At 44.9% G+C, this 20,182-nt stretch overlaps 1 protein-coding gene across 27 annotated transcripts in view; it reads right to left on the reverse strand.

Moving 5' to 3' along the window:
* The window catches only part of PDE4DIP (phosphodiesterase 4D interacting protein), a gene marked incomplete at both ends in the record, with an annotated part of 225,879 nt that overhangs the window by 36,535 nt on the left and 169,162 nt on the right, over positions 1-20,182 (reverse strand). For 13 of the 27 annotated variants that reach the window (XM_082833034.1, XM_082833030.1, XM_082833027.1 and 10 more), the window contains 10 exons: positions 1,113-1,265; positions 1,885-2,108; positions 3,226-3,277; positions 4,303-4,538; positions 6,024-6,552; positions 7,387-7,506; positions 8,381-8,573; positions 10,685-11,120; positions 13,762-13,994; positions 19,453-19,541. In XM_082833034.1, the coding sequence (XP_082689160.1) occupies positions 1,113-1,265; positions 1,885-2,108; positions 3,226-3,277; positions 4,303-4,538; positions 6,024-6,552; positions 7,387-7,506; positions 8,381-8,573; positions 10,685-11,120; positions 13,762-13,994; positions 19,453-19,541 (2,265 nt within the window). Of the gene's footprint in view, positions 1-1,112; positions 1,266-1,884; positions 2,109-3,225; positions 3,278-4,302; positions 4,539-6,023; positions 6,553-7,386; positions 7,507-8,380; positions 8,574-10,684; positions 11,121-13,761; positions 13,995-19,452; positions 19,542-20,182 lie in introns of those variants that run through there. The other 14 variants (XM_082833039.1, XM_082833037.1, XM_082833035.1 and 11 more) reach the window with 4 other exon arrangements.

A 20,182-nucleotide genomic window follows, 5' to 3' on the forward strand; every position in this document is an offset into this window, starting at 1 on the left:
TGTCTCACGTGAAAGACAATGATCACATTCTGAAAAACATCCCTTACCCCAAGATACTGACATAGTATCAGAGCAGTACAGCTCTGAAGACCCTGAACTACCAAGTGACACAGACCAGGCCTCCTTCAGGGAGGCGTTCTGATTTTAAAACCACTGACCTTCTGCTCTTTCTGATCCCAAAGCATTTACACAGATGTCTACAGTGCTTAGGTGAATAGTTTTTCCCCATGATTTCCTGGTTTAGCTGCTGCCCACTCTGGCCCAGAAACTTTGAGCCCAGGCTCAGAAAGAGTTGAACACTTTCTTTTTCTTAAGATTTTGGTTGACTTGTCCTCAAGAGAGACAAGGGCGGCAGAAGGAAAGTGCTGTTCTTCTGGGGGCACCTCTACACGAGTCCGACCTCACCACAACCACACTGAAGGTGGCCAGCCAGCCCATCTTGTTGGGTGGTAGGAGGTGAGAACAAGGTTTGCCCATTCTCTGCCATTGCTGGTGTGGAGCTGTGATTGAACAATGCACCCCCTGGTAACGAAGCTGAGGCAGGTAAATGAAATGTACAACTACTGGTCCAAGATACACACCCTATACACATCAAGGACTACCAACCCATTCATAAACCCATGAACGATAATGTAATATGAACAGAATCTTGTCTAAGGATACTGCAGCATCCTTAGCTATGAAGTAAGCTGCCCTGCCTACTGTAGAGGCTCCTCTGCAGATAAAATGGGGAACACATATAAGGGAGCAGCGGATGTAAATTTCCCTTTGTTCTTTGGCTACAGTAATCCTAGGAGAAGCATTCTGCCTCTGATTCTCAGGGTGAAATGAGAGAAAGAAATGAAGATGCTTCTTTTAGAATGATTAGCCAGCTCTTGGTCAAAATTGATATGCAGATCAAAGTCTATTGTGGATTATTTACTTTTCTAAAATATTTAAAACAAAGAGTAGTCAGACACTATTCGCTAATCCGGATGGTCTCTTGATTTTGTCTAGGATTTGACGTATTGATATATAAGCTCCTAATGATGCTTTTCTTGTCCCTGAAGAAAAGTCAAACAGGCAGCTGAGGAAGAGGAGATGAAGACCCTGCCCCACTGGCTGTTGCATACCTGGATGGGCCGGGCTGGCCTCCTTGGGGGGATTCTGGGGAGCTGGCAAGCTGCTGGGGCTGCTGCTGGGTTCGGCCTTAACCCCCTGAGACGCACTGGTTGCTGATGGTTTAGAAGACAGTACAGCAGAAAGACTCGAATGATGGATGGAATCTACAAAACCCATGAATGAAAGAACATGTTTGATGTTCTACAAAGAACTGGAATCTGGCCTTATATTTAACCAGGGCAGAGCCTGGTTTTCAGGGAGAGCGTCAAGCACAAGCGCTGGGAGCGGTGTTCATTCCTTACTGGCAGACAGCTCCTTCAGTGAGGAAAGCCACCTTAGAGGTGAGAGTGGGGCTCAGAGCCTGAAACCATGAAAATGGCACCTCCAAAAATACCAGGCAAGTCCAGCAGCATCTGTGGACACCCACGGAAACTCCGGGGTTCAGGAACTGCAGCTAGCTGGAGGGATAAGATATCCCATCTTAACAAAGGAGGTCAGTCAGACAGATGGTATGCTCATGAGGCAGTGGGGAAGAGAAGTCTCCGTAATCGCACCCTCCCCACTGTCGTTCGCCGTGTCCAACAGCAGTATCCGTATGCTGGTGGAGACCCAGCGACAGGGGTAACTTGCAGAGTCAGGAGCATAGCAAAGATCCTGACCCACTGGGGCCTGTGCTTGGCACGGTTCGGCCTGATACACACCAAGGTGCCTCTATAAGGCCTGGATGTGGAGGCCTCCTCTCAGCCTAGATAGAGGTGGTTCCACTCAGAAAGTGGAGGCTACCTGAGTGACCGGGTGAAGCCTTCTTCTCTTCATAGTGTGTGTACTCGCTGGCTATGTCCATGTCAGAGCAGGCTTCCGGCTCATCAGACGAGAAGGAAGAGCTGCTGGGAGACCGGTGGGAGTCAGACAAGGCACGGCTGCTGGAGGGCGTTAGGGACCGCGCGTCCAACGTGGCCTGCAGGACTTCAATCACTTTCTCCTTCTCCTGCAGCTCCCTGCTGAGCCTAGTGGGGTGAAGGAGGACAACAGCTGAACCCAAAGTCACTGGACTAGCTAGTCCTGACTAGGGCACATGGGAAAAGCCACATAAGTCAAGGGGACCATTCCTGCAAAGGGTAAACGAAATTACCCATCTCTGATTAGGAGTGGAAAGTAGGTCAGGTGCAGAGGGAAGGAGAGCAAGAGCTACCCAGTGCACTGGCCACACAACACACTGAGGACTAGCAGGGCTCAGCTAGTGCTCCAAGGCACTGCTGCTTAACGTATGGTCCCCAGTACAGCTGGAGTCCGAGAACTGTTGGTCCCCAGTCTCCAGTAAGTACAGAAATGCAAGGTAAGCCTTGAGAAACATAGCAGTGTGGCATTCCCACAACATCTAGGAGTATGATAAGTAGAATCATCTGGTTGACTGAGATAGAGACGATGTGTGTGTCTGTGATGGATTAGAAAGGAAAACAAACAAAAAAAATACTTTGTCCTTCACTGCAGATATTTTGAGAAGCACTGAGTGGTCTAAAGCACACTCACGACACAAAGGGGCGTGAACTAGTGACTACAAAGGACTCTGAGCCTGTATTTTATTGCACATAATGAGATAACATTCAGTGACTCAATGAAAACTGGCTCCTAAGACGCTGTAGCCTCCCGGGATCTGCAACGTCAAGCACTTTTTTTAAATTAGGAACTGTAATACAATTCTTTTTTTCCCAAGGAAATTGTACGGCCATTAAACTCGCTGCCAACTCAACTTGGGGTAAGCCAACTTGGCAAAAAGCACACCTTGGTCTTTAAACACACAGCGGGGAAGCAGAGGAGATCCTTGGGGTGCCAAGGACCCTTAAAACCTGGTTAGTTTACTTTTAAGTCAGACTGACTCTAGGTTACTAAGCTAATAATATAATAATAAATCTAGGTTACTAATTTGAATAAATATACAAACAGAAATCCATAGAACTATATCAAAAGAGAGTAAGGCTAAAAAGAACAGTAATGTGTTCCATGAATAAATGAAGTCATTACAATCAGCATTTTCCTTTTTTCCCCCTGATTTGTGAAACTGCAGCCACCCTTGACCCCTTAGGCCTTGTTCCTGATTCCTTTACCAGATCCTATTTGAATTACCTCAGGGCCAGCGGCTCAAGTCCAGCTTGATCTTTCTCACTTTTATGATCCTCTGCAAACCAAATTCAGAAAGAAACAGTAAGAAATTAAACAGGTCTCACTTCACACATTATAAATGCAGGAGCCGATTTGGGTGCAAAACAGTGACTACGCTATGTATGTCCAGGATATGCGGGAGAATTGCTCTGGGAGACCTCAGATTGTATCTTTAGAGAACAGACCTGCAGGTTCTCCTGAGCTCACCAGGCAGATCTTCCCTGACCTGGTAATCACCATCATGACTTCCTCTACCCTAAATCAACGCAAACAAAGTTTAAAAGGCACTTGGCTAACTTCCCTCTGGAACATTCCAGCCTCCAAGCCTGCCACAGACTGACTCCCAGACGGAGCAGCTCTGTGACCCATCACAGCTTTCATGTAGAACCTACTCTTGCTTTGAGGAGATGATAAACAGCCCTGTCCCACCTCTGCACCTGCCGCTAGGATGTGGGATGGTTGGCCCCCAAGACTGATCCTGCTGTTCTCCCTCGGGTGCTCTCAGGAAATTCTAAGTCAAGGGCTTCAATAATTACCAATATTCCTAGCCCTTGTACTATGACATTCAGTGCCCAAACCATGTTCAAAAGGGCATAGTGCTTCATCTGTATTTGAATTACATTCATGTGCAATACCAGGCAATAGATGAAGAAACAGAGATATCAAAAGGTTAAGTCATTTGCCCAAAGAAACTTAGTGGCAGCATCCAGGCTAGAGCTTGCGTACTGCAAGTCTCGGTTCAGGGCTCCTTTAACTACAGTGAAGTCCTCTGATCTCTTCTCCCTTTCTCCCCCTTAGCACTAGATGGACTCAGCCTCCTTCCCTAAAGGTCACATTCCATAAATGATGTTGTAATCATGGCCTCTCTGACCCTGTGGTTCCTCCTCGGTGCTTCCCACTGGCCAGTCCTGATTCTGTAATGACCCCTGGGTTAAATGAAGCAGAACCTGGGTTAAAAGGCTGTGGTGGAGGTGTGGCGGTCACCTGGGGCTGGGCTCTGGGAGGGACTGAGAGTGTCCAAAAGCCCTGTGGCCAACTTACTGGTGCTGAGTTTGCTGGTGAGCCTCTCTGTCAGCTGGCTTCCCTGAGCGAGTTGCTCCCGGAAGCTCTGCCCCAAGTAGTAGTCAATGTCATTGCTCCTTAGGAGGTCCTCGAAAGACTTTACTGTATCTTTCGCATGCTGGGTGAGAAGATAACAGATACCTCTCCCTTCTCGTATTTTCTGGCGTAGGTAGGATAGTTCTCGGGCCTGGTCCTGAATCAGGGAATCATATTTCCTAATGTAGGAAAGAAGAGGAAAGGGTAAGAATGGAAAAGAGTGAAAATTAAGTTATGGGGGCTTCTGTAGTCATTTCTGTGAGAACATCTCTAAGAGCTCCTCAGTTTAAGCTGAATTCTGGCACAAAAACCAAAGGATGTGTTTAAGAGTAAATTCTGTTCTGACAAACTTGCATCAAACAACATGGTATGCCACCATTCTTCCACTGTTTTATACGTGTTAGTCATGTGTCCAAAAATGAAAAATAAGTTCTGTGGGGGTAAATACAGTGCCATAGTTTACATCCCTTACAGCACCAATATAGTGTAGACTTACAGTTGATACTCAATAAATACTAAATATAGTTATTGGGTAGATGCTCAATAAATACTAAAAATCCAGATAGGTCCTTTCATGTCTTCTACTTCAAACACCATCTATATTACGGCAGACTGTATTTTGCAAAGTTGGCCATTACTCAAGCTCCCGTTCCATGTGCTCCTCTATAATGTGGCTGTGCCCCTCTTTCATCATTGGGCAGAAGTTATTCTCCATCTCCTTAACTCTGGGTGGGTTCTGTGACCACCATGACCAAGGTAACATAGTGGAGGTAACACTGCACCGAGTCCAGGAGTCGCTCTTAACTGGCCTGGCAACTTCCACTTGGAAGCCAGCTGCCATGCTGAAGTGAAACTACCCTGAGACCACCGTACTATGAGAGGTCCAGGCCAGGAGGAGAGGCCCCGGAAGACTAGGAGCCACATGGAGAAGGAGAGAAGCCAAGGAGCACCACGTCACCAGACACATGAATGAAGAAGCCGTGTCCAGGCAGACATTTCAGGGACTCCAGCCCCAACCTCCATCTGATGGCAGCCGCATGAGAGACCCCAAGTGAGAGCTACAGTGCTCTGCCCAGCCAATCCACATAAATTATTGCTTCAATCCCCTGAGCTTTGGGGTGGTTTGTTACTCAGCAGAGATGACCCAGATGCTGAGAGGGCTATCTACCCTGGTGTCTTTCAACCACAAAGTATCAATAACAATAATAATTATGGCAAATACTGTTGAGAGCTTTAATATATGCTAGGCATCATTATAAGCACTTGTATTAATTCATTTAAACCTAATAACCACCCTTTGAGATAGGTTTTCTTATTATCCTCATTTAATAGGTAAAGAAATAGGCTCAGAAAGACTGAGTAGGTTGCATAGCCTGTAAGTCCCAGAGCTAGGATTCGAACCCAGGAAGTCTGACTCCAGTCTTACTACTTATATCATATATCCTGTCACTTTAAGAATACATTCCTAAGGAGGAAATCCCAGGGACCTGGTATCTCCCAGCAGGGGTCACGTGTCCTTTCTTCAGACCTAGGGCTACCGTTTAAATAGGTGCTCCTCTGATTGCCCTGATGGGTTCTCTCTTCTACCTGCCCGGGCCACCCTCCTTCAAACATAAACTTAGACATCATCAATCAAGTAATGGTCCAAAGAGGACCCTCCTTACCCAGGCCACGAGGCTGATCTCAGCTCCTCGGCCAGCTTCCCTTCTGTTCCAGTTTTCGGGAGCTGGGCTTCCAGCTGGGACACCCTCTGGATCAGACTCTCCAGATCCTTTTTAGCCTGAAGCCCTGGGGGGTAGAAAGCCCCAGTGCCATCAGACAGCCACCCCTCGTCCTCATCAGTGACACTATGAGGTGAAGATCCCTCGAGGGTACCAACAGCTTTCAGCTTTTGGGGTCTCTCCAGACTAGATGAATAATCGCTTGTAACTGAGAGGGACCGGACCCGGCTCTTGAGGTTTTGAATGACCTTGTTGGCATTCTGCAGCTGGGCCTTCAGATCTTTGATGTCCTTACATAGGACAGAGATGTCTTCTGACTTTCCATATGCCTGGAACTCCTCCTGCTTCCCTAGCTGGCTCTCCAAGGGCTTCTTTCCAGGGGGGCTGGCCAGTGTGGAGCTCAGATGTCCCTGCTCAGAGCACAGCCCCTCCATTAGGACAGTTTCCCTGAGGCTGTCATGCTCCTCACACTCTGAGAAAAGACAAAGACATCTTCTTGAGTAAAGCTGGACGTGCTGCTGAGGCCACTCCCTTCAAGGTCTTGAGGACAATAATTACTAGAGCAAAAGTTGAAGCAGTACTTTATTCAGCGCTGGCACTGTACTAACATTCAAATGCAGTATCTCTTACCCTCCCAAGAGCCCAGCAAGTCAGGTGTGGTCACCTTCTATTTTACTCAAGTGTTTTCCTCCTTGATTTCAATTTGGTGGATGTCCCTATAGTCACAGTACTTTTTTTTTTTTGCGGTACGCCGGCCTCTCACTGTTGTGGCCTCTCCCATTGTGGAGCACAGGCTCCGGACGCGCAGGCTCAGCGGCCATGGCTCACGGGCCCAGCTGCTCCGCGGCATGTGGGATCTTCCCGGACCGGGGCACGAACCCGTGTCCCTTGCATCAGCAGGCGGACTCTCAACCACTGCGCCACCAGGGAAGCCCCACAGTACTTTTGTAATAGAAGAATATATTTTTTTAAACTTATGGTTTGCCTATTCCCCCAAAGCTCATCTGGTCTTCTCATTAATAAATAGACCTTAGTATTTTTTCTATAATAAACAGTTGGATAGAACATTTTTTTAAATTAACAGCAGTATGCTGAAAACTAATTGTAGAAATTCAAACTCACACTCAGCCTCATTCTGGGCAAGAGTTCTCCTCCAAACTTCCTGTCCCTCTCTGGTCTTGTGTCCTCTTCAGTCTCTCATGCCCCCTCATCCCTACTCCTCGTTGCATGTGGGACTCGCCAACGGCACCCAAATGTGAAGGCTGCCTCTAGGGAGGGAAGGTGAACCCCATACTTGTGCTCTTACCGGGACTGGTGCTCTCCTCCCGCTCAGCCTCATTCTCGCTTCGGCCACAAGTCTCATAGCCCAGGTCCTGGAGGTCCACCTGCACCTGCTTGCTGTCCTGCTTCACTAAGGATTCACCTGCTTAGGAAGAGACAGGGGGTGTTACAGAGTATCTGAATTTCCCACATACACCCTCACCCTCAGTGGCACATACCCTGGCCCTTAGGGTGCAGGGAGGTTAGGTCCACAGTGGAATAGATGCTTCTTTGGACTTAGGTGGGAGAAGAGACCACCTGCTCCAGACAGCAGGACTTCCCTCTGCCACGATGAGCCTGTTTGCCATTGATGATCCCATCTACAGATAACAGGGCTTCACTGGGACCAGACATTTTTAAGTCATCTCTAGAAGTCCCAGGGAAACGAGTAAATGCTTTGTTCACAGGGGCTCAGTAAATGTTTGAATGGAGCTGAACTAATTCAGAGTTTCAAAGACATCTAGATCTGTACTGTTCCGTAAGGTAGCTACTAGCCACGTGTGACTATTTTAGGTTAAACTGATTAAAATTAAGCTTAAAATTCCCAAGTTGAATTAGCTACATTTCATGTTCTCCATGACCACATATGACGTAGGTATAGAACATTTCTGTCACCGCAGAAGTTCTATTAGAAAGCGCTGATTCTAGACCAACAATGATGGTATATTTTTTAAGAATCTGATGTGGTGCAAAGAGGAGCAGAAGAGAAGCAGTTAGCATACGTTGAGAGAGGTAAGGCAGTTTGTTGACTGTACCAGAAATCAGCAAATCTAGGTGTTAGTCCATTTCCTCCCTATACTGTCACTGCAAACTTGATTTATTCATTTACTCTTCTCTGCCATCTGCAAATTGAAGTATCCACTTCCACAGTCCTAGGGTTGTGGTCAGGATTAAATTTGGGGAAGAAAAGTGAAGTCTGCAAAGCATGTAGCTTCTCAGGGAGAAGACAGACACTTTGGTGATGTGAACTTAAGACTTACTAAACATGACTCTGTATTTCTCCAGCTGGTTGGCCTGGGCAAAGACAGTGGCTTCTGATATCAGCAGCTTCTCCTGGAGATCTTGATAGCGTTGTCTGCACTGTGCCAACTGGGAGCGCAGGTGCTTGGTGGATCCTGGGAGGCTAAATTCTGACTGAGGTCCAGAGTTACGGGCCTGGGGCTGGTTGACCAGCTGTGAAAAGAGCCAGCACAGGGTCAGGGCAGTCTGAGCTCATCCCGCAGGCAGTGGTGGCTGCTACCCCTTGCGAACCCTGTGGACTTTATTCATGTGTCTGTCACAGCGCTCCTTATCCCATTTGGCACTTACTTGCTTTCCGGAACGAGCTCCTGGAGAGCTGGGGTAATGTTTTATTCATCTCTGTATCTACAACACATAGCATGGTGCCAATTGAATCTAACGAGGAGGAGCTCTCAGTAAATGTTTGTTCAATGATTGAAGAGAGAAGGGGTGGAAAACTCCACTCATCCCTCCCTGTATTCCTGCCCAGTTGCCCTCTCAGAATCCTCTGCAGAAAGTGGAACACTCCCTAACATCATACACAAAAATAAACTCAGAATGGATTAAAGACCTAAATGTAAGACCAGACACTATGAAACTCTTAGAGGAAAACATAGGAAGAACACTCTTTGACATACATCACAGCAATATCTTTTTTGATCCACCTCCTAGAGTAATGGAAATAAAAAAATAAACAAATGGGACCTAATGAAACCTAAAAGCTTTTGCACAGCAAAGGAAACCATAAACAAGACAAAAAGACAACCCTCAGAATGGGAGAAAATATTTGCAAACGAATCAGTGGACAAAGGATTAATCTCCAAATACATACACAGCTCATGCAGCTCAATACCAAAAAACTAACAACCCAATCCAAAAATGAGCAGAAGACCTAAATAGACATTTCTTCAAAGAAGACATACAGATGGCCAAGAGGCCCATGAAAAGGTGCTCAACATCACTAATTATTAGAGAAATGCAAATCAAAAGTACAATGAGGTATTACCTCATACCCGTTAGAATGGGCATCATCAGAAAATCTACAAACAACAAATGCTGGAGAGGGTGTGGAGAAAAGGGAACCCTCTTGCACTGTTGGTGGGAATGTAAATTGATACAGCCACTGTGGAGAACAGTATGGAGGTTCCTTAAAAAACTACAAATAGAACTACCATATGACCCAGCAATCCCACTACAGGGCATATACCCAGAGAAAACCATAATTCAAAAAGAGTCATGTAACACAATGTTCATTGCAGCTCTATTTACAATAGCCAGGACATGGAAGCAACCTAAGTGTCCATCGACAGATGAATGGATAAAGATGTGGTAAATATATACAATGGAATATTACTCAGCCATAAAAAAGAATGAAATTGGGTCATTTGTAGAGACGTGGATGAACCTAGAGACTGTCATACAGAATGAAGTAAGTCAGAAAAATAAATATCATATATTAACACATACATGTGGAATCTAGAAAAATGGTACAGATGAACCGGTCTGCAAGGCAGAAATAGAGACATAGATGTAGGGAACAAACGTATGGACACCAATGGGGGAAAGGGGGAGGGTGGTGGGATGAACTGGAAGATTGGGATTGACATATATACACTAATATGTATAAAATAGATAGCTAATGAGAACCTGCTGTATAGCACAGGGAACTCTACTTCATTTTGCTGTACAGTAGAAACTAACACAACATTGTAAAACAACTATACCCCAATTTAAAAAAAAAAAAGAATCCTCTGTAGTCTCCATTTTACTTAATCCTCAGCTCAGCTGCCTCCCCTTAGAGGATCCCGATAACTCCTTCTGAGGCTCAGGGACAGACACCTGTGATGAGCTGTGATGAAAATGGCAGTGATAAGGAAGAGATGTCATTACACACCACTTGTCTGGCTGCCTTAAAACCCCATGTATCCCTATATTGCATCCTATTGAAATGATCTGGTTTTGTGCCATCTTTTCCCACCATACTGAATACCTGAAGGACAGAGACAAAGCCTTATTGCCTGCTTCCAATGTCTAGTCTCTTATCTGGAAAATTAGGCACTCAAATATTTATGGAAAATTAATTATTCATGTAATATTTATAAGATAATGTTGTAAAAAACCTTTCTAAAGGTTGATGTGTGAGGAATATTATCACCACTACTTGTGGTGCAAAGGTGCCCTTCCCTTGGCACCTCCTGACCCACAGGGCAGAACTGTTTAAGGTAGAAACTGACATTTCCAACCCTTCTCCAAGGGTCTTTCATTCCATCTAATCCCACACTTACTTGGTGGGTATCCGCTGTGAAGGCAGTCCCAAGGTCAAGGCTCTGGGGTCTGGGGCAAGGCCTCATGGTCACACCCTCCTCTTCTTGGCATTGGTGCTTTCCAGAAGAGCGAACCAGCTCTGTGTTCATTCTGTCGATCTCCCTGGCCAGGTGCCCAAGGAGCTCAGGATTAAGTTTACTATTCCCTTCCCTGGTGCTCAGCACCAGCTGTTCTTTGAGGAGGTTGATGATATTGTGGGCATTCTTCAGTTTTCCCTGGAGCTTTCTGAATTCAGCCTGAAGGCTATTCTCATTCGGACCCCCTTTGGCAACCACAGTCTCCACCATCACCTCGCCCTTCTCCTTGTCTTCCTCAATCTCCCATCCATCAGACATTGCTTCTCCCATCTGCTCTTTCAGCTCTGCATTCTCAAGGCAAAGGCTCAGCATGGTGTTCCTACAGGAAACATACATAATCAGGGGCCAGGTCTGGTCTTGGCCTCGGTTCCTAATAGCCCTGTTTACTCACACCTCAGGCCATCAGAGACTCAGAGACACCCCAGAGCATGAAGAGACCTCAGAGACCTACAACAACTCCCTTATTTTATACACGAGGAAACCAAGACTCAGAAAGAGCAAGAGATTACCCGCACTCCCATAGCTACTTGGTGGCAGCATCATCACTAAAAATCTAGGACTCAAGACACCCAGTCTAGTTGTCTTTACTCATGCTTGCAGCCTCATGTTCTAATTTTCAGTGGCCTCCGGAATAATCAAGGGTAACTACACTGTTAAGAAAAAAATAAAAAGGACATTGGGACAAATTTGTTATTATGGATTCTACAGTTCTATTAATTATCATCAGTCACTTTTCAACTACTGGATGAGAAATTTGGACCTAGGAACACAGAAGAAATAAATAACACTAATCACAACTATCATCAAATGTACTTATGTTAATTATTTGCTTTACATCTGGCTCCTGTGAATAGGAGATCATCTTCATAAGAACAGGGATTCTGCGTGTCCCGTTCACCCTGTACCTCCAGAACCTCCACAGTGCCAGCTGCGCATAAAATATTCAATTTGTTGAGGAAATAAAATGGACTAAATAACTAATTTTCACCAAGACATTCTAGACGCAGCCTTTCCTCCCACCGAATATTTCACTAGGATTGGGTGGAAGCAATAAAAAATATGGCTTTGAAAAGGCAATTTACTTAGAAAGGCAGTTCACTTAACCTCTAACACTGACCTAGTGGAGTTACTGGATGCTTACATGAAATTACATACGTGGTATGGCTGGCTCGGCGTCTGCAACAGAGAAGTCATTTAATCCTGCTCATACTAGCTGCAGACCTGAGGAATACTGACAGCAGAATCCTAGGAGGTGCCTGTTTAAAAAGCTTTAGAGCTAAGGCCTACACATCGACATTTTACTTAAGTTCCACAGGTGATTCTTAGGCACCCTAAATTGAGAACTGCTGACCAGAAGAGGCAAAGGAAGTAATAATTCATAGCCTGAAGGACCAGCAGTTGGCTATGCCCCTAGACTGGGTTTCTCATATCCTGAAGTTTTGGAATAGAGCACAGCTTGTCTAGCTTTCAATCAAGGATGAAAATGCCTTAGGACACAGGAATCAGAGAGATGGTCTATGAGAGTTTCAATGGAGAAAAGTGGGACAGGTATTTTACCAAAACTGATGTGTAAAAGGGAAAGAAAGGGGCACACGTGTGGTATAAAGAAGAATATTTAATATTATGTCATAACTTTATATTTGCTGTGTTCACAATACAAACTAACAACAGCAATGTTCAACAAAATCTCAAAAGAGGGACTACGAATTACATAGATTCTATCTTCTACAGTATCAGTGGTGCTTCAGGTTGGAGGAAGAGTTCAATCAGTTTTAGGTTAGTAACTCTGAGGAAAAAGGAAAATAATTCATGAAGGTACTACCTTTGGTTGGATTGTATATTCAACTGTAGGATCAAAAGAGTTGTATTGTTCTCACCCATGATAGCACAACAAAGTTTACACATAACAAAGTTTAAGTCAAACTTAAGCTTTAACTTAAGTAGAATTTAAGAAAAGAAATATCATGATAATTCAGAGTAAAAGAACCAACATTAAGGATGATCACAAGACTATTTCAAAAATTGTTTGACAAAGTATACAGTATAGAAGAAAAAGGTTTATAATTTAATAATTGGGAGCCAGGGGTCTAGCCACGGACTATTATGCAACCTTGAGCAAGTTACCAGAACTTTTTAGGCCAGAGTTTCCTCAACTATGAAATAAGACATTATGCTGGATGTCAAGATCCTCTTCTGTACTAATATCATTCTATGATTCAGGGACATTTAAGTGGCACATAATAGGTAGGGAAACAATAGGGCATGAGTTAGAAGTTGTACATCTGCACAGCTGTGTTCTAAACAGCAGGCCATTATGATTATGACCCTCAGGGATGAATGAATAAGTGGATTAGCCCTATGTTATCAGCATGTTCCCCAAGCATCTTTTGAAAAAAAGCCATTAAAGACAGAGTGGTCAATCTAGCCAATGAATAAGCTACTTACCACTTTTGCAAAGTAAATAAAACAGCAGAGATTATTAAAATTGCTATTCTGTGATTTAAGGATTTGTGCTACTGAGAGAGAGCTGAGTGGAGGTGGAAGGGCCTCTGTATAAATCCTTCTCCTCATGGACTATTCTGCTTCTGCATATAGCAGTGAAGCATCTTGGGTAGCAGAAGATTCCTCACATGTCACCGTCAATTCAAAAGAGCAATACGAGTCATACAACCAGGAGATTTCCACTCATGACAGTCATATATGTATAGCTAATAATGGACATTATTATACTGAATTAAGACCAGATTTATTTGAATAGTTTGAATGGTAATTATTGATAATCCCCATTATCCAATATTATTAACTTTTCTAAGAATCTGTAGAACAATTAACGCACGGAGCATGGGATGTAGATCAAAAAGCCCCACGGCAGCACAAATGCCTTGGCAGCAGCAAGGTGAGTCCCTTGGCTATGGTAGCCTCTCCGTCAGCAGGCTCCCCTTCTCTGGTGCACATCCTACCTGATGTGGGCCACGGAGGAGAATCCTGCTTCCTCGATTTGAGCCTTTAGCTCCTTCAGTTCCCCCTCAGCTTTCCTCTTCTCCTCTAAGAGCTGATGAATCTCAGCCCTCAGGTGGAGCATCTCCTCCTGAAGACCCCTGTCACTGTCCTCTCCTGTCGTGGATGGAGGGGCAAGAGATACGTTCTGGGTCTCCACAGCTGCCAGGCTTTTCTCCAAAGCTACCTTGATGAGCTGAAAGAAAAATCATGGTTTAAAGAAGTTAGTGCATTGAAGAGGATCTACGAGGAACATCAGATCACAAAGGCAGCCTTCTAGGGGACCAAAACAGGCAGACCTAAAAGGAGCTCCCCCTCTAGGACTCCTCAGCCATAAGGGCCCTGGAGACTGGTTTGGGTGAGAGGACATACCCCACAAGCAGGGAGAACTGTTGCCATGGGCAGAGGTGGGTGAGGAAAAAAACACAAGCACACAACAAACTTAAAACAAAAGCAAACAAATGAGGTTTAAACAGGACTGGAGAGTGTGGATGCTGTGATCCTTCTCTTTCTGAGTGGACAGAGTTCTCCGGGAGTCTTCTCACAGTCAGGAAGCTTCATCAGCTCAACACTTGAGTCCTTGACTGCAAAGATCATGGCTAAGATACCAAAGCTTAAAGCCTGAGGCTGTAACTCAGACTCCAAATAGGATGATTACGAGGAAGGATCTGGGCACTCAGGAATCAGGAGTCAGAGTCAGAGAATTAGGGTATAGGCGGAGCTACAGTTAAGACAAAGCAACCTTAATTTCATTGGCAACAGGAGAATCACACTCTACAATTGCTGAGAAGTTAAAGAGAGGCCACCTGCCTAGCAACCAATTTCCCTTGTTGGTTATCACCCTAGGCTGATGTTGCCAGCCAAACTCTCTCTACAAATCTAAGCACGTGAGAAGAAAACAAGCAGAAGCAATTTCCCATCACCTTTGTTTTTTGAGGATACTCTTGAAGTTACTCCTTAATGTTCAACTAGAGCAGACTGTATAGTTTTTCCTCAGATAATATTTTAGGGCCTCCCTGATAGCACAGTGGTTAAGAATCTGCCTGGCAATGTAGGGGACATGGGTTCAAGCCCTGGTCTGGGAAGATCCCACATGTCACGGAGCAGCTAAGCCCATGTGCCAGAACTACTGAGCCTGTGCTCTAGAGCCCGTGAGCCACAACTACTGAGCCCGTGTGCCACAACTACTGAGCCCGTGTGCCACAACTACTGAAGCCCGCACACCTAGAGCCCACACTCTGCAACAAGAGAAGTCACCGCAATGAGAAGCCCGCGCACAGCAACGAAGACTCAATGCAGTCAAAAATAAAAATAAATAATTTTTTAAATTAATTTTTTAACTTTTATTGTTCGTCGTGGGCTCCTCTCCAGCTTTCCCCATGCTTTTAAAAGTGTAGAAACCAAAACATGAGTATGATAATCTACTTAGTGTATGACTAATCATTTTAGTATGTGAATTTCTTGCCTGTCTGTCGAATATTAATCTTATATCCCAATGTCATATTGGCTTATTTTTCCTTTCAGTGGCAGCATTTTGGGGTTTTACTTAACTTCAGGTCAATTTTGACCTCCCAATTTTCCAACTCTCCCCACAGCTATTTCTGGGTCATATTGTTTTCTTTTATCTCTATAAATATAATGATTTGTTCCTGTCACAAATTCATTCCGGCTATACAGAATCATTTCACAATCATCAAAGTCATCAAAATATTTATGTGCATCTCCATAAATCATGTAGCGGCCACTTGATTAGGGATGATTTGTAGAATTAATTATGTGCTTTATTGCTTCAGTTAGGTCAGAAATATTGATATATTGGACAGAACAGGGCTCAGAGGAGCTTAAATGGATCAGTGATCAAGAGCTGCTTGGCTTGGCACAAAGCCATTGACTGTTGCCTTGGACCTCGTAACAGCATGATAAAGTCTAGGTTTCAGGTATGTCCTGGGGTTGATTCATATGGCACGTATGTGTAAAAGCATTTAGTAGCACAGCAGTTGAGGTTGTAAAGAGATGTGCGAGATACGCACCCACGTCAAAGAAGAAAGAGATGCCTCACACAGGTGCTCATTTCCTAGGCATCCCATCCCACCTGGGGTTGTAAGCCTGAGACTGAGAGGCTCCTGGGAATGTGTTTCTATGGTTCTACTGCCAGGCTTAGTTGGACTGGTGGCCATCCCCACATGTGCCACGAAGCACTTGGGTCAAAATAAAGGAAGGGGGACTGGATAAAACCACTTTTGAAAGTTTATGACCTCACCCTTTATTTAAATTATGTGACATTACCTTTCTAAATAAACTCTTTGCAACTAACTAAACAATGTCATCAGCTTTGAATATGGACACATTTATTCTTTTCTAAACCTTAAGGGTTCCTTCTGCTTAAAAATGTCTAACTTTAATGATACCATCTATTTTTAAAGTGCCTTCTAGATGTATGTTATCTTCTGTTGATTTAAATATACCTACTTTCTTTAAAAAGAAAAAATAAGACCCATGGAATGTTAATACCAGAAAGGACCTTAAGGTTCATCTGGTCTGATTTCTTACTTTTAAATGAGAAAATAGAGGTCTGATTTGTTCCCAAGCTAATTTGCCTTTTCATATTTCCATGTCCAAGGGAGTTTACTTTAGCTGCCTTGTCTGTAAAATTTAAATGTAAATGCATGAAAAGTGACGCAGGATCTAACCTTTTTATTTTTTTCTTTAACATCTATGGAAAGCTAGTATTTCTATTGTTTTTCCTGAAGTAAAACCCCAGGGCTTCCAGTGTATGTGGTGGTAGTATGAATCCTTTAGTTCTATTGTTAACTACGTCTCTTATAGGTAGTTGTTGCTATTGTTGTTCTTCACATTTCCTAATTCATCTATTCTATTGCTTCCATGGTATAATTCAACTTTCATGTGTGCTGGTTTTTCATTTGCCCCATGGAGATCAATGTGCAGATCTGATCTCTTATTTGAATAGAGTGGTTTTGTTTTAGCCCTATTCCTTCATACCGCCCACGGTGTAATTCATTTCTCAGACAGCATTAGGGTATTAAAAAAATGACCTTTTTTCAAGTTCATCACTGACGCTCCTTTGCGGTTTTGATTGTTGATTAACTTTTCTCCATTGCAAAAAATCGAACGAAGAAAGGCAATGACTGATTACTCTAGTTTCTTTCACAGGAACTAACTTCCTAGGTATTTGTTACAGATCTTACATTTGATTGGGAATGGAATTGTGTGAGAGGTTATCTGAGGACAATTACCATCACGGCCAGGCCTGGCACTTCCTGAGGAGGGTGAGTCCAAAATTAAAGATGAAGCAATCTGCTTTGGCCAAAAGGTGGTTCTTGTCTTAAGAGGCAAAGTTGGATGTGTTTGTTAGGGGAAGTGTGCGTATGCTTGAAGTGGGAAGGGAGCTTGGTGTTGAGGATAAGGTCTACCTCCCAAGGACACAACTAGGAGAAGCTCAGAGCTCAATCTTAAGGGACCAGTTCCCGGGAAACAAGCAAACACATTTTTGAGAATCTGGACACAAAACAGTTATGACAAAACAAGCTTTATTTAATTGGTAGCAGGAGAGTCACACCAACAAACCTCAGAAAAGTTGAAGTAAGTTTACAATGATTTCACACACCTCCTTCCCCAAAACTGAAGATTGATTTTTCAAGGAAAGGGGATACAGAGAAAAACAGTGCTTACCCAAGATATTTTTCATCCAACAGGTAAATACTTGTCTAACTTATTAAGTATCTCCTATGCCAGGTGATAGGGAAGACATTGCAAGGGAAGTACAAATGCCCCAATGTAAAGGTTTATTCCAGGCTTGGACTGACCTCAAAATGTTGTCTGATCATTTTCTCCACGCTCGGCTATGAAAAGAAGGTTGAGGAAGAAGTGACTTTACAAACCAGTTTCCCTATAACTGAGAAGCAGAGTGAAGAACTCGTGCTATCAGGCATAGTTTGGACCACATCAGTCGGAATCTGGCTCTCTCCTTATCCGTGTCTCCTGTTCACTTATTCTGAAGTTAACCCTGACCCAGAGTAGCAATAACCATCAGTGACCTGCTGACATCCCAATCTAGCTCTGTGTTAGAGTGGATATTTTCTCATCCTGCAGATCCTTCTCTCTCACCCAAGATCCTCAGTGAAATCAGGGAGTGAGAGGTAAGGGATCTGTCCAGAGGGGCAGTGGTGTACATAATTAAAGTTACAAGCACCGGTTAGGAGGACTCAGAATAAGCTGTCCAAGCAAAAGGAGAAGTGGAGTTCATGCAGGAACTCAAGGGAGAAGTTAGGGTCAGGTGTGTCTAGAGCAGCAAAAAGGGAATCTTGGTAGAAGGTAAAGAAACTGTGTTGAGGATGTGAGGTATTCCAGACAATTGCTTGTGCCCTCAAGAGTCAAAGACTGTGCCAAATCCTGTGAGATTTGGGGACCGCTCACTTGGGTCTTTCTGTTGGTTTATTAGACGTCTCCTCTTTTTCTTATGCAGGAGATGAAGAGGCAGACCCAGAAAGCCTCATGTCCCCTATAGTTTCCCTAATAGCTCCAAGGAGCCTATCACTGGAAAAGCCCAGCCAGCTGCTTCTGCAGAAGGACAGATACCAATGATCCACTTTCCCCTTAAAAACTCAGAGAGTCGGGCTTCCTTGGCGGCGCAGTGGTTGAGAGTCCGCCTGCCGATGCAGGGGACACGGGTTCGTGCCCCGGTCTGGGAAGATCCCACATGCCGCGGAGCGGCTGGGCCCGTGAGCCATGGCCGCTGAGCCTGCGCGTCCGGAGCCTGTGCTCCGCAACGGGAGAGGCCACAGCAGTGAGAGGCCCGCGTATGGCAAAACAAAACGAAACAAACAAAAAACACCTCAGAGAGTCGCAGGCCTGGTCCATCCAGGACATGTGATTGCTAAATGTCACTGGGCAAGGTGAAGACACATAGGCATTCCAGTGGGTGCTATGGGATCACTATTGGTGACTTAATCTCTGAGGTCTAGGACATTCTGCTCTTGAGCTTGAGAAAATGCTGGTTACACCTTCCAATGCTGGTTGGTGGGAACAATGTTTTAGCCTTGGGTACCAAGTTCTGAGGTTTGACAGGGGCTTGCTCTTGAAGTGTCATCTGCTGGTCATTGACGTGTCACAACCTGGGTAGATTGTCAGGTTGCCCAACAAGGTTCTCTTTTATATAGTGAGACTTCACTGAGAATGATCCCTGCTTTGGAAGCATTCCGTTCCTCTTGGAGTTCCTCAGAAAACACTCTCCTGAAGTAGGTCCTAGGCCTGCCACCTCCCCAAGCAGCCCTTCGATGACTCCCTGTCTTCTGTGATGTGTTTCAGTTACAAAAGCCCAAGAGTGTAAGTGTTCAGGTCTTGTTGTAAGTAAAAATTCTTCTGAAGCTACAGCTATAGACGGTACATAGGAGCAAAGGAGGGTAGGAGGGGGCAGGGAGCAGGAACACAAGGAGTAAAAAGGGTGGATTGGAAAGAAAAATGGAGTGAGGATAGGGGTTGGCAAGGTGGCTGGGAGGGCAGGAAGAAGACTGGGAAGTGGTTTATCTCAAAAGATAGCTTCTCACTCCAGGCCCACAAGGGCTGCAGGAGACCACCAGTCTGCAAAGGGCTACGAGCTCTGCACCCTGGGGCCCCAGTACCTGACTTGGACTTACTTGCTGGTGGCTGTTGTGTGCAGCCTCCTCCTCAATACTGTCGGTGAACTCCGTGCTCGCATCCTCTGTGTCGTCCCCTGCAGCTGCACCTAGAAGTAGGTCCAGAAGACAAAGGTGACTCCCTTCACACGTGCCTTCCAGACAGCAGCTAAAATTACACTCTTTTTGCCATCCGCCTCTGATTTCTTCCCTTCCCCACATGGATGGCCCCCTAGCCAGCAGGGCTGACACGCAAAGCAGCACCAAGGTACCAACTCTGTAGAAAAGCTTCTTCACCATATCACTGATACCTTCTTGCTAACACTCAAGCTTAAACCTCAAAACATAAGTTGGCTTGACTGCACAGACCTGTACTTAAGAAGCAGACTGTTAGATAGAGTGGTTACCCCACTCACTTATTTCCAGAAAGCCAGAATTATGCTCCTCCAGCCACTGACTGTCTATGTAATAACTTTCCCTATTGTGACATGGACCCAACGTGACAACTTTTTCCCACCATCGAGTGCTGAGAGGGTTCCTGATTTCCTTGGGATTAGGGCAGCCCGGCTCCTCTCACACTTTTCCATCGCTGGGATCAGTCATGAGTGGGGTGATAATCTCGCTGAGGAACCCTCCTCTAAGGGTCCTGTGTCCTACAGAAGCTCAGGTCTAGTCCAGCCCCGTGGCAGAGAACAGTTCAGCTGTTTCCTAACCCCTTCCTCTAACCTCCCCTCCTCCTACCTCCCTCAAA

Source organism: Leucopleurus acutus (genome assembly GCF_964270905.1).
Source record: "Leucopleurus acutus genome assembly, chromosome: 2".
NCBI lineage: Eukaryota > Metazoa > Chordata > Mammalia > Artiodactyla > Delphinidae > Leucopleurus > Leucopleurus acutus.